Source organism: Capra hircus, chromosome 6 (genome assembly GCF_001704415.2).
Source record: "Capra hircus breed San Clemente chromosome 6, ASM170441v1, whole genome shotgun sequence".
Classification (NCBI taxonomy): Eukaryota; Metazoa; Chordata; class Mammalia; order Artiodactyla; family Bovidae; genus Capra; species Capra hircus.
Window position 1 is genome coordinate 89,027,049 of NC_030813.1, and position 26,403 is coordinate 89,053,451.

A 26,403-nucleotide genomic window follows, 5' to 3' on the forward strand; every position below is an offset into this window, starting at 1 on the left:
TATTCTGCCCCAATCATCACCACCGAGGACCAAATAACTAGCAGGCATGAAGTGGGTGGTATCATTCTTTTTACTTTTTCTACTAAATTTTAGCGATTCCAGAACAATGCATAAAAATGCATATGGAATAGGTAAGATATTCTGTGTTTTTCTTTTGTCTTTTTTCTACATGAAAATTCTTAAATCTGTATTTATTCATTTGCTTTGAATTAGTTATCATATTACTCCACATAGAGGATGCATATTTCATTGGTGAATAGCTTAAAATGAATGATAAATTTATGTCTTTATAAGAGTACAAGAGTTTTACAAAATCATGGCAGTGTGTAACATTATCTGTGACTAGTTCAATAGTGTTAAAACACTAGAAGATATAAAATCTGAATTTTAGTGTTAAGTCTACTATAAATTATTCTGCTTAACTTTATTTCTTAGCTTCTTTGTTTTCCCAAGTACAAAATTAAGGTATTTGGATAGATGATTCCTAATGTCTTCTCAGTTCTAAAACTGTATAGTTCTAGCTGAGAAACAAACATTATACCTAATAATGATGCCTTTCCTGACTGCAGTTGAAAACGCCATTATTCATGAAATTTATCTTGCTTTCCAGATTCCATATTGGATTCTTCCCCATGTTCTTCAGGGACCAATTTAGTTGGCCTGTAAGTTTTGCTTGTATAAATGCACTTTAAGTATGTAAAGCAATGAAAATTTAATTTAGATAATTGAATAAAATTGGATAGCTCTATGAGTTTTTAAATATGTAAAAGCAAATGAGACAATGTTAAGAAAAATCATTTATGTTGAATATCAAATTGATATTGAAGAGGTTGAACAGTTGACCTATGCCTTAGATGTTAACCTCAGCCTCTAGATTCCTTGTAAATCTGTGGGACAAACAGAATCAGATTTTAGAACTTGAAGAATAATGTCTGATTGATGGTAACTCTATACGAATTCAAGAATTTTTCTCATCAATACCAATAGGATGATAGTACCATATTTTCTAATCTGAATACTGCTTAATCCTAGTAACAAACAGTAGAAGGTGAAATGTTCTACTTTTGGTTACTTGTAGAGGGTATGTTTTTCTCTTGAATGCTGTTTCTGTTCCATACTTCTGAAGTTTCTAATAATGATTTTAAAGGCATATGTTACAGATATCGATTGCACACAGAAACCTGTGATAGTAATGCTTTGGGTTAATCCATGATCAGACCTTGATCACCCACACAGAAACCTGTGATAGTAATGCTTTGGGTTAATCCATGATCAGACCTTGATCACCCTGGGAGTAGACTCAGGCAAAGGTCTACTGACTAATTCTCTGCTTAAAAACATGCACACACACACACACAAAAAAAAAACTACAAAGAATATAGATACCTTCAAGTATGGATACATTGCAGTGGGTGGATGACCACAGAAGGAGGAACCATTCCTAGGGGAAATCCACTTATTTTCTTTGTTAACAGATATATATGTATTCATGGGGGAAAGGGACAAGAAGAAGATGGGCATTTCTTCTGGATGGCTAAAATTTTCATACGTTTTTAGCAAAAGTCATCCCCTAAGCAGATTACAATATAGCAGACAACAACAACAAAAAACAAAAAACTAACCTTGAGAAAAAGAAGTCTCTTTCTTAAGCATTCACATATATTTTTGTTTCAGAGCTACCATATTTTTTGCCCAGTCTGTTCAAGGAGCCACTTACGAGGAAGTAAGTCAAATGGTGAAAGATGTATTGGCTGTAATAGAGAAACCCACTGGCAGTGAGCAACCTGCTGGGTGTTTAGAGAACCAGGTGAGTGGATAGCAATAATTAAAAAAAAAATTGTCGTGATTTTTGACTAAAACTCAGCATGCAGAAGAGAAGATGCAGGGACTGCTTAATAAATAGATACATTGAATTATTTGAAAGCCCGTTTTATGAGAGGAGGTTTAATTCTGATTCACTGGAGAGAGCAGAGGAGAAAACAATGGATGTCTGTTGTAAAGAGACATTATAAGCATGGGGGCCAACAGCGAAGGCTCTGAAATCAGAGTATCTGGGTGACTGTGGGCATATTACTAAACTTCTTTGAGTTTAGTTTCTTTATCTATAAAATGAGTGATAATAATAGCTTCCATTTCTGGATTGTCGTGGAGATTGATATGATGAGTATTAGGAGTTAATTTTTATTAAGCAAACAATGTGACAGCCATTCTTCTTGGAATGTTATGTACCTAGTGATAGTCAAAATATTTTGTGACGTGGAGCATAGCTTCGATGAATCAGAATGAATGTTCAGTGAGCCAAGAGATTTGGGGTAGGCCTTGTTGGCAGAGTATCAGCTTTGCTTGCACATGCTAAGTTATTAAATATTTGCCATAATCCTAGGGGGCAGATGGAAGTCTTCCAGTTGGGGAAGCCGAAGCACAGAGAGGTTAGATAATTTTCCTAAAGGCAACTCACAACCAGGATTTAACATCCTCAATGGCTTCGTTATATTAGACTATACACTATAGCAAATGTGAGGAGGATAGCACAGATTAGGGTTGCCAGATTCAACAAATAACAACAAAAAAATAAGAAGCCCTCTTAAAATTGAATTTCAGATTAACAATGACTACTTTTTTAGAATAGGATATCCTAATGTAGAAGATCAATAAATGACAGTTATTATTGGTTATTATTATCTCAATATAGAAAATAACTAAGAACTTTAAAATAATTAGAGCTACCAATTATGAAACAAAATGCCCAGAGAATCCTCTGTCATGATGGAGCTAATGAAGTAGCCAAAAGAAGATGCATCTACATTACTATAAAGGAAGTGCTCTTTTAAAGATATAAAGTATTTACAACTCTGAAATTGATGACTTAGTAAAAGTCCCTGATTGGCAGCTCTATTTTTGACTTGACCTGATAGTCTAAAAATGTATGTAAAATAAGCAAAATGCATTTTATATCACAACTTTGCATCCAATGAGATATCCAAGGTGATTTTACAGAATAGTGACTTATCATTGTAAACCTAAAGACATAATTTTTATGTAAATTTGGAATTGGAAGTCTTAGTTAAGATTTCTAGGATTCTCTAAATATTAGTAGTTTTAAAAGCTAAATAAAAAATTTCCCTAAGTGAATGAAACACACATAATTCTCAGAGGCATTCATCAGGTTATTGGTGTCATCACCTGATTTTGGTAAAATTAAGGCAGCAAAGAAGGATTTTAAGCATTTAAAATGTATATTTTAAAACTTTTTTTTTTAAATTACACTGTGGGACCTGTGGGACCTCAATTATCCAACCAGAGATCAAACCCTGGCCACAGCAGTGAAAGCGCCAAATCCTAAAGCGCTGGACTACCAGGAAATTCCCTAAAACATTTTAGATAAATGTATAATTAGACCCATTAAAAGTATTTGAGGCTATTCTTATTCCATTTCAAATTATTTTCATTTTTGTCTGAAAATAATCTCCAACTTTTAGATCAGTGTCTTATCACAAGAATATCAGATGGAGTATCTATGTCCTCCTTTTAAGAGAAAATAATTTTGTCATGTGTATTACTCAAGGTTGGCAACTAAATTCCATTTTCCAAACACATCAAAGAAAACTATCCCATTAGGATGAAACTAAATATATTGGAATTTGTAGGGGGAAATTATTTTCCTAGTCCACAGTTCTGATTCTAGATATTAGAAAACTTTTCATGTATTTTGCAGCATTTTTAGGTAAAGTTGTCTTTCATTACAAATAAATCTTCTAGGTATCTGCCTTTCTGGAAGAAATTTGCCGTGAAAAGGAAATTCCTGAAAAGTATGGGCTTTCAGACTGCTGCAGCCGAACTGGAGAGGAAAGACAGGACTGTTTCTTGGCACACAAAAAGGCTGCTCCAGCTTCCATTCTACCCTTTCCAGTTCCAGAACCTGTCACAAGTTGTAAATTGTACAAGGAAAATAGAGAGCTGTTCATAAACAGGTAAGACCCCAGAAAGAGTGCAGTGCCAAGCAGAATCTAGAAATTCTGCAATTTGTGAATGTAGTCTAATGCATGGAGAAAAAAATGTTTTGTGTGACATCTTCTGAACTCTTGCCCTGTGAAATTAAGTGAGCAATGTTAAATGTAACTTTGTCTCCTCAACAGGTAAATAAATAGGTGTAGACCACACAGGAGACCCACCATCTGTCAGTCTCTTAGACACACCTTGTTTTTCCTAATTTTAGCTTGCTCAAGAATAATAGTTAGCTTGTCCAATTTTTCTATGGCACAAATGATTCCTCTTAGAGCCAAACATTTGGCATTTTGTGTTCATCAAATTGCTTGAAAAAAAAATTAGCCATCCAGGAATGTTTAAGATACATAAGCATGTCTGTAGTTCAGAGGTTAAAGCATCTGCCTGCAATGCAGGAGACCTGGGTTCGATCCCTGGGTTGGGAAGATCCCCTGGAGAAGGAAATGGCAACCCAATCCAGTATTCTTGCCTGGAGAATCCCATGCACGGAGGAGCCTGGTGGGCTATAGTCCACGGGGTCGCAAAGAGTCAGACACGACTGAGCGACTTCATTTTCTTTCACTTTAGTATGTTTTAGGGATGTGTGTAATTAAAAGACGCTTACTCCTTGGAAGGAAAGTTATGACCAACCTAGATAGCATATTAAAAAGCAGACACATTACTTTGCCAACAAAGGTCCATCTAGTCAAGGCTATGGGTTTTCCAGTGGTCATGTATAGATGTGAAAGTTGGACTGTAAAGAAAGTTGAGTGCTGAAGAATTGATGCTTTTGAACTGTGGTGTTGAAGAAGACTCTTGAGGGTCCCTTGGACTGCAAAGAGATCCAACCAGTCCATTCTAGAGGAGATCAGTTCTGGGTGTTCTTTGGAAGGACTGATGCTAAAGCTGAAACTTCAATACTTTGGCCACCTCATGCGAAGAGTTGACTCATTGGAAAAGACTGATGTTGGGAGGGATTGGGGGCAGAAGGAGAAGGGGATGACGGAGGATGAGATGGCTGGATGGCATCACCGACTTGATGGACAGGAGTTTGGGTGAACTTTGGGAGTTGGTGATGGACAGGGAGGCCTGGGGTGCTGCAATTCATGGGGTCGCAAAGAGTCGGACATGACTGAGTGACTGAATTGAACTGAACTGAACTGAACTGAGGGACGTGTGTGCTTGGCACATATGATCATATTGATGCTCACAAACAGCCTATCAATTCTCCTTGTCCTCTTCCTCTTGATTTCTTTCCTTCTTCTTGTTTGCAGATGAGGAGATTGAAGCTTAGACAATTAAGGCAATTGTATGAGGGTTAGGGTTAGTTCCCAAGAGGGTATCTGAGTCCAGGTTCTCTGTTGGTGAAGCCTGTGTCCAATTCTTAATCACTTCTATCTTCCCTGGTAGTGCCTAATCCAGAGAAATATAGAACCTGCCCTTAGAACATCTCTGCTACAGTGATTGCCAGGGTGGATAATAATCCCATTTTGCACTGATAAGAAAAAAATACTTTACCTTTCTTCTTTTTTTAGTGAAAGTCTGGCCTTTCTGATTCTGGAAACATGTCTGAGTAGACTTCTTGAAAAGGATACTTTAATACGAATCACAGTCAGTGGTTCTGCCTAGTTTGTTCTCATAATAGAATATAGGATTGGCTGTCAGATTTTTCTTTTTCCTGGAGCATCTTTATTTATTTTCATTGGAGGATAATTGCTTTACAATATTATGGTGATCTCTGCTGTACATCAATGTATAGCAGTCATAATTGTATGAATATATATATTATATCCTCCCCCTGGAGGATCTCTAGTGAGGAAAATTTTGACAGCAAGTGGAAAAAATGACGATTTTCCTAATCTTTAAACAATTCCAGAGTCCAGTTCCAAGCAATAGCAGTCCTATTTTAATGTGTTTGTAAATTTTACTGCTCCTTTTCATTTCAGATACATCTATGAGATAGCAAGAAGGCATCCTGTCCTGTATGCACCTACAATTCTTTCTGTGGCTACTCAATACAATAAAATTATTCCACATTGCTGCAAAGCTGAAAATGCCACCGAATGCTTTGAAACAAAGGTATTATATTTGCAGGGATATCTGAACCAATAACTTCAATCTAATTATGACTGACTAAAGCCAAAAAAAGTTTAAAAATAGAAATACGCTCTGTGTATAGAGTAGCATTTTCAGAATAGGATATATTTCAGTAGTCTGCTATTCTTTGGGCTAAAAACCTGGGTTTGCTTTTTTTTTTTTTTAAATTCATTCCTTTTTCCATCCATTCATGCAGACAGTGATTATTTTATTATTAAGGAAGTAAGTTTGGTGGGATAAAGACAGAGGTAGAAGTGATAACATAAATGAAAGAGAGGAGTAGAAGGTGAAAGAAGATGGGGCAGGAGGAAGAGGAGAAAAAGAGCAGGAAAAGAGGGAAGAAAATGAAAGAGAAGTAGGATAAATGCTTTATGTTTGTTATTTCTTTTAAACCTTAGGGTAAATTTGAAGTAGAAGTGTTACTGTCATTTAACAAACAAGGAAATTTAAATTTAGAGATGTGAATAGATTTCTTAGGTTTGGAGAGCTAGAATAACATCCACAGTTCATTACTTGTTGCTTAAAGTCACCAACTTGATGGATGTGAGTTTGAGCAATCTCTGGGAGTTGGTGATGGACAGGGAAGCCTGTCGTGCTGCAGTCCATGGAGTCACAAAGAGTCAGTCGTGACTGAGTGACTGAACTGAACTGAAGTGAAAGTCCTATAATAAAAAGTTCCTAAGGACAGTGACTATTCCTAGAACGTCAGGCTGTGATGCAATCTCACTTTTTGTGACTGAGTAGCCACTTAAGAAATGATCAGGTTTCAATTTGCTCAAAATTACAGTTGTTTATTCATTCTCAGGTATGAAAATTGCAGTGTTTTTGTTTCAAGTTACTTTTAATAATTCTGTCTGGCATAGATGTAAATAAACACATCTAAAAGAAAAAAGCATGAATAAAGTTTTGTAAAAATATATGACATTTATAATTTTTAGCAAAAAGTTTTTGTAGAGTTTCATGTTCTATCTGTGAGCTTTCCTGGTGGCTGGCTCAGTGATAAATAATCCGTCTGCTAATGCAGGAGACCTGGGTTTGATCCTTGGGTTGGGAAGATCCCCTGGAGAAGGAAATGGTAACCCACTCAAGTATTCTTGCCTGGGAAATCCCATGGAGAGAGGAGCCTGACAGGCTACAGTCCTTGTGGTCACAAAGAGTCAGACATGACTTAGTGACTAAACAACAACAACAATAAATACTTTAGCTGTATCTGTTGTTTTTCTAATTATTAGAGTCTAACAGGAAAAATGCATCCTTTCTTGACACCTTTTTTTGTTGTTTGTTTTTCCGTCTAGGTAATATCAATTACAAAAGAATTAAGAGAAAGCAGTTTGTTAAATCAGCATATATGTGCAGTAATGGGAAAATTTGGACCCCGGACCTTCCGAGCCATGTAAGTTTGAGCTCTATCTGGAAGACATCTGCAAAACTTCCAGTTTGTAATTTGAGTCCACTTTTCTTGTTATTGCTGTTGTAGAGAATGAAGTTTCCATTGATGAGAGCTACTGTAGGCTTCCCTTGTAGCTCAGATGGTAAAGAATTCATCTGCAATGTGGGAGACGTGGGTTCAATCCCTGGGTTGAGTAGATCCCCTGGAAAAGGGAAAGGCTACCCACTCCAGTATTCTGGCCTGGAGAATTCCATGGACTGTATCCATGTGGTTGCATAGTCGGATATGACTGAGCGACTTTCACTTTCACTTTTCACTGTGATTAGAATCATGAAATCTTAGGAATGGGGAGAACAGATCAGTCTGCTATTTAAAACTTTCTAAAGTCTAGACGAGATAATGCTTAGAGAAGGCTTCAGAGATTTATGCTACCTACCTGTTCTTCTAGATACTCAGGTTCTGGACTTCAACTTATTTATGCCTCATAATTATAATTATTTTCCTGCATTCTCTACAAAGTAAATTAGCCTTTCCTAAGTATCATTTAAAATTTCTGGCTTAACAAAACATTTTTTATGTTAATTCTGCTTCCTACTCTGCTATAAAAGTCCATTATGCCAATTGTTGCTTTTCATAAATATCCACTTGAAGCAATAATATTAGAATCTACTGTCCGGAGGAAAACAAAATTTTCATTTCTGAAGAACTGGCATGCATTTTCCTAACTGATGAAAGCATATGTTAATAACTCACTGAAGTCTGTTTTCTTGTCCCAGCTGCTAAAAAAGCTCAGAGGCAAATTGGGAGTTTTTCAATTGCCTGTTATACTTAGCATATTTGCCCTCTCTTTCTTCCTTTGATTGTATGTATGTATGTACCTGTGTATCTATCTATCTATCTAATCTATCATCTATGTATCTAATTTTGGAGAAGGCAATGGCACCCCACTCCAGTACTCTTGCCTGGAAAATCCCATGGACGGAGGAGCCTGGTAGGCTGCAGTCCGTTTGGTCACTAAGAGTCGGACACGACTGAGCGACTTCACTTTCATTTTTCACTGTCATGCATTGGAGAAGAAAATGGCAACCCACTCCAGTGTTCTTCCCTGGAGAATCCCAGGGACGGGGGAGCCTGGTGGGCTGCCATCTCTGGGGTCGCAAGGAGTCGGACACGACTGAAGCGACTTAGCAGCAGCAGCAGCAGCAGCATGTATCTAATTTATCGCATTTATCTATTTTTTTTGTTGTTTAGAATGAGAGGAATATTAAAAAACAAAACCCAAACAACTGAATCATGTAGTTCAACCTCTTCATTTTCAGACATGAGTAACCAAAGTCCAGTCAGATTAAAGCAGTTTACCCAAGACCACATTACTGGTCATCAGAACCAAGTTTTTCTAGGTCCTTGTCATTATTTATTTCCATCACATCTGCTTGTCTGCTATGTCAGTAATCTCTAATTGTCTGAATCCTCACAACTGAGACTTTGAGGTCAAATATGGAAATCAGAATTATCAGTAATTTAGCACTGCACTAGCCGGTAAGGCAACCACTAGCCACAGGAAGCTCCTAAGCACTTGAAATGCGGCTAGTGTATATGAGGAATTGTGCTCTAAGTGTTAAGCCAGATTTCAAAGACTCACTATGAAAAAGAAAATGTGCAATATCTCATTAATAGGCTTACTGTTATACAACAAGGACCCACTGTATAACACAGGAAACTATATTCAATATCTTGTAATAACCTATAATGGAAAAGGATCTGAAAAAGAATATGTATATATATAAAACATATAAAAATGAGTCACTCTGCAGTTAGCACACCTGAAACTAACACACTGAAAATTAACTATATTTCAATAAAAAGTAGTTAAAAATGACTTTTAACATTGATTGAAATATTATTTTTTATATATTATGCTAAAAAACGTATTATTACAGCAAATTTAACCTGTTCCTTTTTACTTTTTAATATGGTTGCTAGGAAATTTTAAACTATATAACTCGTTCAAAGTACTCTTGTTTTAAACTGAAGCATTTCTAGTATAGAAAAACATCTGGCCTGCTAATTGAAGAGTACCAAGTACATGCATGTATAGTATATTGATTTGCTTGTTTGTTAAATGACACATTTAAAAATATTGTACTTAGTAAAAGCAAAGTTTTAAGTCATGGATTTCGTTCCAAGACTGATTGATTCTTCTTGGAGGAGGTCACATTATGCTTTAACTACCCTCCAACTCTATTAGAAACTTAAAGATTAATTCATGACCTACTTTATTTAATCTTACCTTAGTAAAACAATGTAAGTTAACATATTATTCTTTAAATTCCAAAACCAAAAACGGAATAAAAACCAAAGAAAAAAATACATAATTATAATGACATTATTTATCATTTGATATCCATAAATGATTACAGTTAAATATTCTCAATTAAAAAAGAAAGTCGGTCAACCAGTAGCAGCAACAATACCAGTTACTCTAGGGTGCAGTGGTCTCAACTAGATAGCTCTTAAAGTTTACATAAAATATGCGGAAGGAATAAGAACTTTTATTTCTGACTTCCTTTGTGGGTCATACTATGTGTCTCGGCATAATGACACATCCGAGATCTGAGTGTTTAGTTGGCTTTGCTTTCTTGTTCCTGTTGATTCACACATATGCACCCTCCCCAAATCTCAGGAGTGGTTTTTTTTTCTCTCTCAAGCGAAAAAGTGATTACTGTTCTCAAAGAATTTTCCACTTCTTAATTATTTTTCCTTTTCAGTTTTTTTCCACCTTTTCACAACAAGGATCCCAAATACTCAGCATCAGGATCCAGCAACAAAGAGATAAATATTGTTGCAAATCACAAAAAAGGTTTTAGGAAAAGATAAATTAATTCCATACCATTTGTAGGGCCAGATCACAGTTTATAGAGTCACTGCTTTGAGAGACTGGGGTAGAACTGATAAGATGTGTAACACTTTCTTTTTTCTTTATAAACAGGAACGTTTTGGCCTTTTCTCCTTGGAGTGCAACTGCGCATGTTATTTCATCTTGATAGATAGCCATGATTGATTTCTAATTCTTTTTTCCCTTAGAACTGTTACTAAAGTGAGTCAAAAGTTTCCCAAAGCTAATTTTACTGAAATTCAGAAACTGGTCATGGATGTGGCCCACATACATGAGGAATGCTGCAAAGGAAACGTGCTGGAGTGTCTGCAGGATGGGGTGAAGAGTTTTTCCTCCTACAAAAAAAATATTTCCACTCTCTTTTCTTTCTTTTGCTCTCATTCTAAATGGGAGAAGGCTGTTGCGAGTTGGTCATAGGTGTGGTAACTAGCTGACAGTGAACAACCGTCTTTGCTGACTTTGTTTTTTACTTCAAGCATAGGCTCCTCTTGCTAGACCATTTATTTTTACTTTGAAAGGAGATGGGAACCCTCCACATAGAATTGAGGGCAGGCAGATTCTTTACTGTTAATATATTTGTTTTTCCATCCATTTGTACTTTCAATTGACAGTATGCATTGAATACTTTCTATGCGCTAGCCACTGTTGGGATCACCTATTAGGAAGACACAAGCTGACTTCAAGGAATTTACTATCTGATAAGACAGATAAGACATGTGACCTCATTGGGATTAGGGACTGTCTTTGGTTGGCTGTTATTTCTGTAGGCCACCAGCACAATGCCTGGCACGTGGAAGGCACTCTATATTATACTCATAGAGCTGTTACATGAATACAACAAAATAATATAAGGAACGTAAAAACAACACAAAATACTGTTTTACAAAGTAAAAAGCTAGCCATCAAGGAGAGGTGTGAATAAAGGGCTCTTAGGTAATTAAAAACCAGAAACAAATACACCCAAAACAGAACCCTCAAGCATGCCATAGTCAGTTGAGCTTTAAGCAGTGTGGCATTGATCTCTTTTGGGCCACACTTGGCTTCTTAGATGTTGTGCAATGGGCCTGTCTGTCTCCAAATTTCTCCCTCTCTGGTCCCCCTGTGATACACCTTCTTCTTTAAGGAGGCTTAGAATCATTGTTTCTAGATACTTAGATGGCTTGAAACCAGGGCTGGAACGTGGTTTCCAGAAGGTTGAAAGTGAGGGTAAAATGCTCATTTCAACCAGTCCAATGGCAATTTGTCTGAGATAGACTGTGAAGTCAGCAAGAAGCCAAGGCTTCTGGGGAGACCGGAGGGTTGACTCTGAGCCCAGGCCAAGAATCTTGATGTCAGGAGTTGGGGAAAGTGAATTAGGGATGCTGCCTCCTATCTCATTTAGTTTTCCTTTTAGAAGCACTTACCTTCATATTAAGAATGGTAATAAGAACAATCTTCTCTTTGTATCAGTTTTAGTTGACAATTTTACTAAGTGGTATGGTCATTTCTTAAAGTTTAGTTTTTTCAGTTTTTGGAGTGCATAACCACACTTTTCCTTTAAGCTGGAAAAAATAATTTAAGTATGGTATATTAGTTGGATTTTAACAGATGAATAATGGGTTCTAATTGTTCCCAATAAGAATGCACAGAATTTTCAGGACTTTGAGAGGGACATGTAAGCTCAGCTTCTTTCTTGGTCACTTACATGCCCTGAACATTTCATTGTCTATAGACTGCCCTCTGGAGGTCATAATGGGTTACTGCAGATTGTTTTGTTAAAAATGAATCTTTTGCTCTCCATGATATGCCATCAATAACAAATGTTTAGTAGCATATTTCAATACTAATAGAAAGATGTGCATCCACATGCATGTCATTCACTTTGAGGCATACATTTGTCTTTTGTTTTTAAAAATTTGCTATGAGGGTAAAATAAATTTTAGCTGACACATATGAAAAGAAGTATTGAACAAACAAGGTTAGGTGAAAAGACATGAAGAGAGACAGAAGGGGGAAAGCACTACCATAAAAGGGGAGACAAGGCAAATGTCTTTTTCCTTCCTTCTTTCCTTCCTAGGATTGGCCTTAAGATCCTGAATTAAAGAATATATTTTTAGAACTTAGACTTCGTTTTTCTATTGCAGGAAAGAGTTATGTCCTACGTATGTTCTCAACAAGATATTCTGTCAAGACAAATCGCAGAGTGCTGCAAGTTGCCCACCACACTTGAACTTGGTCATTGCATAATTCATGCAGAAAATGATGACAAACCTGAAGGCTTATCTCCAAGTGTAAATAGGTTTTTAGGAGAGAGAGATTTCAACCAACTTTCTTCAAGGGATAAAGATCTCTCCATGGCAAGGTAACACACTCTGTAAATGTTATGTTCACACAGGTAAGAATTATGATGTGACTGGCAGCTTTGTGTTGTTGAAATGCTTTCTGAACTCAGTATGTGAGGATGATGTTAGAGTGTTCTAAGCCAAAATATAGTTAGGCAGATTAACAAGGGAATAAAGAATGGGATCTCTTATACTGATGAGACTTTCACCCTTGCTGTTACTCACTGGCTTGCTTATGAGGAAGCATTTTGTTTTGTATCAATTTCTCTGGAATCAGAAGCATTATGATCCTTGTACGGATTGCTCATATAAAGATCACCGTTGGTTTTCTGAATAGGTTATAGATATTTTTATAATAAGAAGGGCTCATAATTAAGAATGTGCTTTTTCACTGTGCATGTTTTAAAAACTTTCCCCTCAAATATAACTTAATAGATAGTGCTAGATAGAAGGGCCTTTATTGTAGCAGTTTATTTGCTATTTATTGAATATATGTTTTATTTTTTAAGGAAATAAAAATGCATTTAAAGATATTTGCAGTATGGCACTAATAACTGTAATTTATAGGATATGTTCTCATTCTATTTGCCTTTAAGGGGAACGAGCAACTAAGTTAGTACATTTTCCTTTATGGTACAGTGTGTATCAATAGACACTATTAGAGGAGGGATTGTGCAGCTCTTAGGACATTATACTTGATCTCCAAAGGTCTTTCTAAATTTAAGTGTCTGCTTTTAATATGGTAATGAAAATAATGGTGCAATTTTCTTTTTAATAATCCCAGAGGATATTACTCTATTGTTGCCTTAAAATTAGACAGGCATACATTGTTTGCACCGCTAAATTAAATTATGTAAACAAGAACAAAGTCTAGATTTCAGAAACTCAGGGACAATATTATTGGAGGCAGAACTAATATGACCTATTTCTACAATCTGGGAATACAATCAGTAAATTCAAGAATTCTCTTTAAATTTACCCATTCATACATTCTGAAGCTGTTCATTTAATAGAAGTAGTTCTTCAATTGGAAAGGTTCTTCACAGTAGAAATTTCCTCAGCCAAGAATGATCTTTCCTCAAACATTCTGTGTGGCTTCCTTCAACTAGGTTTTTCTTTTGAAAGAGCTGCTCAAAGAGACTTTTCTTGACCACACACTCTAAATTGTCACCCTTTCCTCTCTTCTTTTATTTCTCTTCATTGATTTAGCAATACTTAAATTAGATGACCTATTTCTTGTTTGTTTCTGTCTCCCTATAATGCATGCTTTTGAGAGGCCAGGCATTTTATCTTATACATTATTGAAACCTTCCTGCTTAAAGAAAATGCTTACACAGAAATGGCAGTGGAAAAGTATCTGTTGGATGGATACATTTAAAGTCCATAATTGAAAAGCCAAAACGAATGATGCAAGAGAAAGCAAAATACCATTTTAGAACAACTTGAGGGGTCATAATTTTCATGAATAATTTTGCCATGCATATAGTTTAAATCATATTTGACTTCTAGGTTTATTTACTTCAATGTCAACTCCTGCATGTCATATAGCAAAGGAATAATTTGTTTCAATTCCAATAACTTGTTTTTTTCACGCATATTTCAGATTTACATATGAATATTCAAGAAGACACACTAAGCTTGCTGTTCCAATAATTCTAAGAGTTGCTAAAGGATATCAGGAATTACTGGAGAAGTGTTCCCAGTCTGAAAACCCTTCTGAATGCCAGGATAAAGGGGTAAATTGCTCTAGTTTTTTAAGGAAAATCTGAAAAACTAGATTGATATCATGTATTGAAAAGTGCTGTTTGTTTGAAAATACCTAGTCACTAGTAAGTTGTTAGGTGGTTGTATCTATTAAATAGCTATCTAGCTAGTGATTAACTGGTAGTCAACAACTTTTGGCTTATTTTAGAAATGCAAATGTTTTAACCAAAAGTTCTTTTATACATAGAATAAAAATAATATTCCTTTTGAATAGCTCCAGAAAGGCAAGAATTTGTATAGAAAGAATTATAATTTTTTTTACCCAAGGATTGAGTTATGTCATACAATAACTTGTGGTTCACACAGTTATAAACTTAAATCCCTAAAGTTCATTTGCTTTAATTCTCATCATTTATCTTTAATATTAAAAAAAAAACCCTCTAAAAGAGATTTCTCTAAGACTGGTATCATAATAGAATAAGATATTATTTGGCCAAATTTTACATATAAAGTTGCTTGTAAAACGTGTATAATAATGCTTGTATTTTCAGGAAGAAGAATTGGAGAAATATATCCAGGAGAGTCAAGCCCTGGCAAAACGAAGCTGCGGTCTCTTTCAGAAATTAGGAGAATATTACTTACAAAATGCGTATGCTTTGTTTAAACAACATTTTAAGTGATATATGGGAAGATTCTCTGGAGAAGGGAATGGCAGCCCACTACAGTATTCTTGCCTGGAGAATCTCATGGATAGAATAGTCGGGTGGGCTGCAGTCCATAGGGTCACATAGTCGGACATGACTGAGTGAGTAACACTTAAGTGACTTAAAATCATTAACTGATGAGGGAAAGATCTATCTAAATTAACCACCCATGGCTATGCTAATTTCATCACCTAGTTGGACTGGTGTGCTCACTCGCTCAGTCATGTCTGAGTTTTTGCGACCCCAGGGACAGTAGCCACCAAGCTCCACTGTCCAAAACCCAGTTTTCTGTTCCAGCAGGTGGCCTTCCCCAGGCCCCTCTCTGAAGGAACAACAGATGGCTTGTAAAGATGGCTTCCAAAGTCTGGCTTTGGGTTGCCCAAACCATGCGGATTTTTGCGCTAAGGATACCCCTTCTATCATAAAGTTAAAACACCAAAAGATCAAAGTTCATTTCAAGGAAACTTTTGAAGGTGGGAATAGAGTCAGCCTGCTGCCCAGTGTTCATTTTCCCATTGGGATCTGTTGCTGTAACAAGAGTGCAGGGAGTGAGCGTCAGAGTGAATGCGTCCCCAGCACTGGTCCAGGCACCATGTGGATGAAATAAATGAGCTGAATTCATGCCTTCTGATGCCAGAAGAGGGTCTTTGAGAAGGCATGGGGGTCCAGAAACAAGTGAAGAACTCAGCAAGATTTGGTGGGAAATGCTTCTTTCAGGTTTCTTGTTGCGTACACAAAGAAGGCTCCTCAGCTGACCTCACCTGAGCTGATGGCCTTGACCAGGAAAATGGCGAACGCAGGAGCCGTTTGTTGCCATCTCAGTGAGGACAAACAGCTGGCCTGTGGCGAGGGACTGGTGAGTGTTCTGTTTGGTCCTATCCTGTTTCTGCTCTGTTGGACTCGAAATAGCCTTACGGTTCCCATTCGGGGGAAATGGTTAAGAATCAACGTGGAGATAGTTTTCCTGGACTTGCTTGATTAGTTGCAGCTGAAGGGGTGTAAGAACTCAGCTCTGAATGGTTGACATGTGGTCAGGCTTCCTGTCCTTCTAGAATGGCAATGAGTCTATTCAATAATTTCTGAGCAAGCTTTATGTACAGGGATGACAGAAAGACTGGCACATCACTAGATTCATGATTTCACCAAATACCTAATGTTGAAAAAGCTTCAGGTTTGAGAGATTCAGAATCTCTATTTTATTTTTAGCCATATCAATGTTTTTGTCTTTTGTAGTTTAATTTTTATGATGATGATATTAGGGACAATTTATCCCCCTTAACAGGGTACAGGGTATAGAACAGGGTAGTCCCATGTTCTGAATAATAAAATGACTTTCCAGTCAGTAAGGACAATAACCTTTACTTTTTAACATCACTGGTGTCATACATATGATTACAGGTTTAATTTTTTCCATTAAAGTCACAATTATGAATAAAATTGTGTATTTTTCCCCATTTTTCCTTTTCTGTATGATGAGGAGTCAATTGCTAGTAAGTCTTCATGTCCTGGAATTTTTTGTCAAAAGTTAGAAGTAAAAAGAAAATTTCCTGTAACTAAGCATTGTCATCTTTGTCATTTATGGAATCCCATGTTAGGAGGATGCAGGGACAAGGGTGGTAGAATGCTTCAGGGGTATTGTTTCTGGGGGCCTTCTGCCTACATTCCTGTCCCATTTCAAGACTTGTTAGGCTTGTCACACTGGGAAAGCTGGTCATCTCACTAAGCTTGAGAATTTTCATCTGACGTCTGAGAACAGAAGTTGTCAAGGGCTGTCTTAAATGAGATAATCAGTATGACTCGCTCAGCACTAGTGTGATACATAGCATACATACAAAATATGTTGGCCCTTATTACAAGTTATTATAAGGTGCTTAAGAAATATCTCTGGGGACTTCCCTGGTGGTCCAGTGGTTAAGTCCTCACCTTCCAATGCAGGGGATATGGATTTGATCCCTGGTTGAGGAGCTAAGATCCCACATGCTTCATAGTCAAAAAAATCAAAACGTAAAACAAAAATAATATTATCACAAATTCAATAAAGATTTTAAAATTGGTCCATATAAAAACTTTTTTGAAATAATAAAAAAAGGTATCTCTGAAGTGTGGAAGGCAGGTGAATTCTACATGAAGAAAGCCTTAAGGACACGTGCACGCACGCGCGCGCACACACACACACACACACACACACACACACAGACACCCAGGCTTTATTTCTTTTCAGTTAGGACTATGAGCTTCCCTTGTGACTCAGCTGGTAAAGGATCTGCCTGCAATGCGGGAGACCTGAGTTCGATCCCTGGGTTGGGAAGATCCCCTGGAGAAGGGAAAGGCTACCCACTCCAGTATTCTGGCCTGGAGAATTCCACAGACTGTACAGTCGATGGGATCGCAAAGAGTCGCATACGACTGAGCGACTGACACTTATGTATTAACTATGTGGAGAAGTTAGGTTTTGCTATTCTTACCTTCAGAAAGTGATTCTCTGAATTCCAAAAGGAAAATGGAAAGTTCAACTACATATACATGGCGAAAGTAATGTAATGATTTCTTGGGTCAGAGCAGAGAATTTTCCCCTGTGGAAGTGTGTAACTGAAAATGTGTTTTCAATAGCTGACACAAATAGCAGAAGGGGCTGTCTTCTATATCACGTGTGGAACATAGGTAACTAAAAGCTGAAGTTTATCCCAAGCAAGTGGGTAAGGGTAAATATGTCAGCACATATGCTGATGCAGACAACATGTTTTCCTGTAATGTTAATATTACTGGGCATTAAATGTTACTGCAACAGTTTTCCTGAGTCAATTCTCTGGTTAATGCTCCATCTCTTTGCTTTCTCCTCTCTCACTCTCCTAATCAGGCTGACCTTATTATAGGACACTTATGCATCAGACATGAAGAGAATCCCATAAACCCTGGTGTTGACCAGTGCTGCACCTCTTCATACTCCAACAGGAGGCCATGCTTCAGCAGCTTGGTGGTGGATGAGACATACGTGCCTCCGCCATTCTCCGATGACAAGTTCATCTTCCATAAGGATCTGTGCCAAGTTCAGGGGGTACCACTGCAGACAATGAAGCAACAGTAAGAAATGGTTATTTGCTACTATGGAGAAGATTGACATCACTAAATGGTGGAGATTTCCACCTCACGCACCCAGCACTCTTGGGCTCACCAGAAGAACGTTATTACTCCAAAGAACTTAAAGTGACTTTCAAAATTGTCTTGTCTCAGCGTTTTCAATAGGCTTTAGTCTGGAAAAATTCACTGGGGGCAGATGTTCCTCTTTGTAAAAAGAGTCTCCATTTTAACTATTGTTGTGATGCTTTTTGGGCTTGAGAAAAAGGAAGTAATCTGTTTAGGGTTAATTAGGATATATCTTTATAGGAAGTCTTGGGTACTTGCAACACTAGCACTGAAAAAGCGCCTTTGCATTTTTTCCACACTATTTACTCTTTGAAGAAAATAATCATAATATTCGATTCAACCATGAAGTATGGGTGTTAGGAAATGGAATGCACATTTCAGTTAGTCGTGGGACACATTCTGTAATGATGATAGTAATGCAGAGTGGAATTCTTTTCTGCAAATTTCCATGCATTTTAATATTCCCGTGCTTTGTAAAAGGGCTCCCTTCATTTTGGAAAACCTGTTCTTCCCTTTTTTCTGTCACAGTCTGAGGCATGTAAGAATGCTGCCTCCTCTGGCAAGCTTCTCCCACTTGTTCAGTTAATGTTAATTTCAACATGAATATATTACTAAATGTGTTGTTGTTGTTCAGCCCCTCAGTTGTGTCTGACTCTGTGTGACCCCCTGCATTGCAGCACTAAATGTGTAGTACAGGCAATTAGGATGGACAGTGTTCAGGTAGGTAGGGGTGTGATAACTGTGAATGGCAGGGATTTGGAAGTTGGAGACTTTGAGTATAGATAAGACATATTTTAGAAGAGAGAACCAATCAGAAAGGATATTTTAGGCAAGTAAGAAGACTGTATTTCACTATATACAAGCATGGTGAAACTATGAAGTAGTGTTTCATCTATAATTGGCATAAATCCAGACCAGTGGGACATTTAGCATGGTTCTAGCCTCAGTCTTTCTAATAAGTACTAGACAAAATATGTGTGGTAAGTCTGGAGATAATTGATGGAATGAGGATGTAGAGCAAGGATTGCTGGGGCTCTGAAAGTTCTCTGCTAAGACGTTTTTAGAAAAATACCATCGCAAAGCAGACTTCTCTTATATATTGTTTTGTTTTGAAACAGGTTTCTCATTAACCTCGTGAAGCAGAAGCCACAAATAACAGAGGAACAACTTGAGACTGTCGTTGCAGATTTCTCTGGCCTCCTGGAAAAGTGCTGCCAAAGCCAAGAGCAGGAAGTCTGCTTTACAGAAGAGGTAGGTGCAGCTCATGTTTATACTCAAACACTCGGTATGGAATTTTCTGTAATGAAAAATGAAAAGAATATCTCACTAATTTATAATTTTAAAATAATGCCAGAAATATTTATATTTAATTTAGAAACAGATTGAAAGACTATAATGTTTAAAAATAGTCATAGTTTTCCTAAATGTTAGGAAGAAGTGTAATTTGGAATGTATAATGAGAGTTACTAATTTTGATTTATTTCCTAGTGGAGAAAACCATAGTGAATATATAATGAACTGATGATAATTTAGAAGGCTTCTGGCCTAAAATTTATCAATTCAGTAAATGGATGAAAAGGATTTAGTTGCAAATTAATTGTGCAAATGGGATATTGGGGGAATATTTATAGAAAGTATATTGAAATCAATGAGGAGCAAACCTTTGAATATTAACAGAGTAGTAATTAAGGATTATCTTAATATAATTATTTAGCAATTTTGGCTGGATTTACAAATTGGTTACACTTTGTAAGCCTCAAGTTTGTATTACTAAATACATTTGAATATAGCATCACTATATTTTAAAAAGATATTCTATATTTCAGCCTTTTGCTCTTTTATTTGACTGTCTCATAATATAGAAGTTTAGATGTTTTGTCATTTTATAATATTTAGAAATGTTGAGTTTTTCAATAGATAATATGATTGTGTGTGTTTTAATGCATGTACTTATTAGTATATGTTTGTGTTTTTGGTAGAAGTGGGTGTGACAGATAGCAAAATCAGATAAAACTAGGTAAAATAGATTTTATGTAAACTATTTATGATAAACATGATACAAAAAGATTAATGTCCCCTGTTCTGAGAAGACATTAATTTACAGGTAGAGAACATTAACAAATAGTAGCACAGTGGTATTTTCTCTGCAAGTCTTTTGATTTCTATGACTGATTTTTAGGGAAAGGAGAGGATGAGGCTTGGTAAGAATTTGGAGTTTGGTATAGGAAATACTGTTGATCAGAGTAGAAGATTTTTTCCACCTCTGGCTTCTGTTGTCCAAGTTTGTTGACATCAGAGTTGCATATCTTTATTTTAACCCGTTTAATCTATAAACCTGTGAATTTACCCCTAGGTAGTAGAGAGTTAACAGTGCTGTGACTAGCATAGTCATCTCCTTTTTAATCTGATGAGTCTTATTGATTGAGTTCACTTTTATTTTTTTTCATTTTTTATTAGTAGTTGAAGTACTGTATTATATAAGTTACAGGTATACAGTATGGTGATTCACAATTTTTTAAAGGTTCTACTCCATTTATAGTATTGGCTATATTCCCCAGGTTGTACTTTGTATCATTGTAGCTTATTTTATACCTAATACATCTTACTCCTCTCCCTCCTTATCTCCCCTTCTTCCTTATCTCCCCTCCTCCTTTCCCCTCCCCACTCACTGGTAACCACTAGTTTGTTCTCTATATCTGTGAATCTGCTTCTTTTTTGTTATAGTCACTAGTTTGTTGATGACTCTTTTTTATTTTTTATTTGCAGGGTCCAGCACTGATTTCAAAAACTCGTGCTGCTTTGGGAGTCTAAATTACTTCAGGTAACAAAAAGTTCAGAAAAGGCTAACTATAATGTTGATTCTCCCCAAATATTGATCCATAGTGAAATGCATCCCAAGAGCTAGCATTAAATACTTTCTTAAGTCAGTCAGTCAGTTCAGTCCCTCAGTCGTGTCCGACTCTTTGCACCCCATGGACTGCAGCACGCCAGGCCTCCCTGTCCATCACCAACTCCCGAAATTTACTCAAACTCATCTCCATTGAGTTGGTGATGCCATCCAACCATCTCATCATCTGTCGTCCCCTGCTCTTCCAGCCTTCAATCTTTCCCAGCCCCAGGGAAATTCAGTTAAAAAAAATTTATTTAAAACCCTGGAACACGATAATGTTCACAATTTTAAACTGGTGATTTGAATAACTCAAAATTCTTTTAGGCTTTTTCATAGGCTTCAGAGAATGCCATCAGGAGGCCTTCCTATCAGTATATCTGATACAGATCTGATATATGTATATATACATATATATATATATACACACACACACACATACACATACACACCCCTAATGCAAAATAATAAAACTAGTTACTGTGCCTATTAATTTAATTAATATTTATATAATATTTTTATTCTTGTTACAGGAGGAAGAGAAGAAAACAAGTCTTTATTTTTGTTTGGTGTGCATTTTTCCCTTTAATTCTAACTGATTTGTGCTTTTTGTGAATTAAAGAAATGATGAAAACTTTTATGTGAGATTTCCCTATCACAGAAATAAAATACCTTCAAATGTTTTCTTTTTCCTAGCCTGCTTATTTATGAAAACATGTAGATAATTTCTTTAAATCATTTTGTATACCATTGTCGGAAGCAGATTCTGGTCACAAAGCACTGAGTATTGGTCCCTGCAGGAGATTAAAGCTACTCAAGGATGGATTTATAACACTGAAAACTAAATTATATGATGAACCAAAAAGATGTTCCCAAGTAAAGCATGCTTCCAGGGCATACTGTTCATTAAATATCACTTAAGTATTCTAATTTAACATCTACTTTTTTCTTAATCTTGCTCAGTTCTCTATTCATAGACCTTTTAAAACATAGTGTTTTACTGTAGTTATTTTGATTGACAGTAACTGACACTGTCACCAATTATTATTATTTCTTTTTATTCTTCAAGTATTTGTTGAGCTCTCGCTGTGTCTCAGGTCCTGTTCTGGGTGCAGTCACTGTCCTGCAGTTGCTCAAGAAAAGAAGGAAGCAACTAGTAGCAATGCAACGAGATTATGGCTATTATAGAGGCAGCAACATATTGTTGAGAGAATGAAAGAGTGGGTGAGACCAGTTGTGACTATGGAAAGTCACACTGGCGGAGACAAACATTTAAGTGTCTCAGAAGATGAACGGGTAAATAAGAAGGCAAATACATGAAAAAGGAAAACGTGAACTATGACAAACCATGACAGTGAATGTCTAGACATGGAAGATCAAACAAGAGATGCATACTATATGGGATTGAGTGGATTCTGATGGGTTTTACTACAAAGGGTTTGAACAAAGTCTTATGGGCACCAGAGGATGAACATAATATTTAAGCAGAGTAATTAGTTTTTAAGGAGATATCACATGCGATATGGGATATGGGGAGTTCAGTTCAGTTCAGTTCAGTCACTCAGTCATGTCCGACTCTTTGGTACCCCATGGACTGCAGCATGCCAGGCCTCCCTGTCCATCACCAACTTCTGGAGTTTACTCAAACTCATGTCCATTGAGTTGGTGATGCCATCCAACCATCTCATCCTCTGTCATCCCCTTCTCCTCTTGTCTTCAATCTTTCCCAGCATCAGGGTCTTTTCCAATGAGTCAGTTCTTCACATCAAGTGGCCAAAGTATTGGGGTTTCAGCTTCAGTATCAGTCCTTCCAGTGAACACTCAGGACTGATCTCCTTTAGGATGGACTGGTTGGATCTCCTTGTAGTCCAAGGGACTCTCAAGAGTCTTCTCTAATAACACAATTCAAAAGCATCAATTCTTCTGCGCTCAGCTTTCTTCACAGTCCAACTCTCACATCCATACATGACCACTGGAAAAACCATAGACTTGACTAGATGGACCTTTATTGGCAAAGTAATGTCTCTGCTTTTTAATATGCTCTCTAGGTTAGTCATAACTTTCCTTCCAAGGAGTAAACGTCTTTTTATTTCATGGCTGCAGTCACCACCTGCAGTGATTTTGGAGCCCCCAAAAATAAAGTCTGCCACTGTTTCCACTGTTTCTCCATCTGTTTGCCATGAAGTGATGGGACCGGATGCCATGATCTTTGTTTTCTGAATGTTGAGCTTTAAGACAATTTTTTCACTCTCCTCTTTCACTTTCATCGAGAGGCTCTTTAGTTCTTCACTTTCTGCCATAAGGGTGGTGTCATCTGCATATCTAAGGTTATTGATATTTCTCCCAGCAATCTTGATTCCAGCTTACGCTTCATCCAGCCCAGTATATGGGGAGTAGGGGCAGGGAAAAGCATAGTGGGGAACAAGGTCAGTAAGTGGTGACAAAAAGATCAGCCCGTGAGTAGGGAGGTTGTTAATTGTACTAGATTTTGAATAGAAATCTAAAAAGTGTATTTATGTTTTGGCCTCTGCGGCTGAAGAAAACATTTGCTCAGAGCAATAAAATGAGCTTTTGGTTCTAACTCAATTGCTTTGTCATTCACATTTTCCTTTCAATTCTGTTGCAGTATCTGTGGACTTTGCCTGATTTTGGTGTAATTCTAAAACGTATTAATTTAAAGATCACAGTAAGATAAAGTAGAATTCAACATAAAAGCATTTAACAAGAAAATAGTTTTTTATTGTTAAGGGGAAAGTTCAAGTAAGATTAAACTGTTTGGAAAACATATGAGCCAAATTATATTTCATGGACATATATAAAGGAGAAAAATTTTTTGAAGCATTAGGACTAATTGACACAAATACAACAAAAAATTGGAGATTTTAGAGCAGTTCTACCTCTTAGAAAAAAGCAAGTTAAGCAAACAATAAATAAAGACACTAGGTAGGAACTTTTCTAGTCAAAGCTACCAGTGGCTTCCATGGTATAAAATCAGTTACCTGCTTTCTCTGGCGAGAATTTGACACAATAGATCACTGCCATCTCCTTGAAACATTTTTCTTGTTGGCTTCTGGATTTTACACCAACTTTATTGACTAATCTCCTTAATATTTTTCACTACATTTTCTGCAATTCTTTGACCTCTCAATGTTGCAGTGTCCCAGAGCTGCTCTTCCCAAACATAAAATTTCTCTCTGAGTGCTAAGTCATTTCACTGCCTGACTCTTTGCAATCCTGTGGACTATAGCCAGCCAGGCTCCTCTGTCCATGGGATTCTCCAGGCAAGAATACTGGAGTGATAATCTCATATAGACTTGGTACATTCATACCATCTAAATATTGACAACACATATTTATATCTCCAACCTAGCTTTCTTTCCCCTTAATTTCCAGGCTCTTGGGTCAGCTTCCTCCCTAACCATGTTGGTAATGGGAAGACAATTCAAACTTCGCACAGTTTAAACTGAACCGCCAAATCTATGTCTCCCTCTGTCTTGTCCATCTTTCTGGTTACTCAAGCCAGAAACCTTACAGTCAGGTATGGTTCCTCTCTTCTGCATCAGCCCTACAGTCAATCTAGGAACTGATCAATCTACAACCTGATGACTCTACCATCAATGTACACCCCAAATTTGACTTTTTCCCAATACCACTAGTGCAAGCCACAGTCCTGCCACAGAGGGATTATTGCCACAGCTTAATTGCTCTCCTTACAAGGTACCCTTGCCTCATTGCCAGCTCAATGTAGTAATTGTAGTGATCTTTAGTTGAAGTGCAGTATACCACTTTTTCACTTAAAATTCCTAGTAGCAGGACTTCCCTGGGGTCCAGTGGTTAAGACTTTGCCTTTGAATGCAGGAGGTAAAGTTTCGGTCCCAGGTCAGGGACCTAAAATTCCACATGCTTCAGGGCCAAAAAGCAAAGACATGAAACAGAAGCAATGTTGCAACAAATTCCATAAAGACTTAAAAAAATGGCTCACATCAAAAAATATTAAAAAAAAAGTCTCTAAGTAGCTTCCCATCTCACTCAGATTAAAGTCTCTATAATGATTCTGCATGATCATAGATTTCTGCCCTTTTCTCTTTCTTCTTTTCCACTGAGCCTCTTTATTCAGGTACAGTGGCCTCCTGGATATTCTTCAAGTTACCGATTAATTTCCAATTAACTTGCTGCTGTGATTCTTTTTGCTTGGAAACTGTGCCCTCAGATATGTGGGAGACAAACTCCATCACCTCCTCAGGCTTCTACACTGTCATCTGCTGGAAAAGTCTTCCTTGACTGCCCAATTTTAAATCAGATACCTATCCTTATTCTCCACACCAATTATCACCCTCTCACATATAGTAGATTTTATTTATTTTCTGACTACCCCCACTCGTGCAAACTCCATGAGGACAGGGCTTTTTTTCTGCTGTGTTCAATTCTATTATTCTCAATGTAAGAATAGTGCCTGGAACATAATAGGCATTAGGTCACATTTGATGGGTATATAGATGAATACACATGCATGGGCTGTTTTCTCTTACATGGTGGTTACCTAGAGCAGTCACTAGCTCCATTTTCTAAAAGTCACACTGGGGAGAAGGAGAAGCATGGGTCTGAGAAATTGACATTAAAAGCATAAGAAACCATTGAGGAGGTTAAAGATTCTTATGGTTTGGTTAGGGTGTAGAATGAGGATGTGTTGGTGTCTTGTGGCTACTGTTACAAACTACTGCAAGCTGGGTGGCTTGGAACAACAGTTTTCTCTATCTCACAGTTGTAGAGGCCTGCGGTCACTATCAGGGCAGTGCTTCCCTGAGCTTCTGGTGGGTGCTTCAGCATTCTTGGGCTTGCATTCTAGTCTCTGCTTCCATTCTCCCATCATCTTCTCTCTGTGTGTCTGTCTGCTCCTTCCTCTTTTCTGTCTCAAATCTCCCCCTGCTCTTCTCTTAAAACCATTTCTCACTAGATTAGGCCCCGACTGGGATAACCCTCATCTCAAGATCCTTAATTTAATCAGATCATCAAAATCCAAACGTTTAATGTCTACAAGATAACATTAGGATAGGACTAATTTCCTGTTGGGCTACACACTGTTGAAAGCACTATAGACTGTGTGTGCATGCTGAATCACTTCACTCTTGTCTGACTCTTTGTGACACTTTGGTCTGTAGCCTGCCAGGCTCCTCTGTCCATGGGAATTCTCTAGGCAAGAATACTGGAGTGGATTGCTATGACCTCCTCATGAAGATCTCTCTGACCCAGGGATTGAATCCGTGTGTCTGATTCTT

General features: G+C 37.2%; 1 protein-coding gene across 1 annotated transcript; it reads left to right on the forward strand.

The window, feature by feature from the left end:
• Positions 2-21,808, forward strand: AFP (alpha fetoprotein). Its single transcript, XM_005681745.2, has 15 exons — positions 2-131; positions 611-662; positions 1,675-1,807; positions 3,760-3,971; positions 5,931-6,063; positions 7,377-7,474; positions 10,556-10,685; positions 12,491-12,708; positions 14,292-14,424; positions 14,944-15,041; positions 15,814-15,952; positions 17,954-18,177; positions 19,359-19,491; positions 21,007-21,061; positions 21,661-21,808. Exons 1-14 carry the CDS (start codon positions 47-49, stop codon positions 21,049-21,051), a joined length of 1,833 nt encoding a protein of 610 aa, XP_005681802.2. The 5' UTR covers positions 2-46; the 3' UTR covers positions 21,052-21,061; positions 21,661-21,808.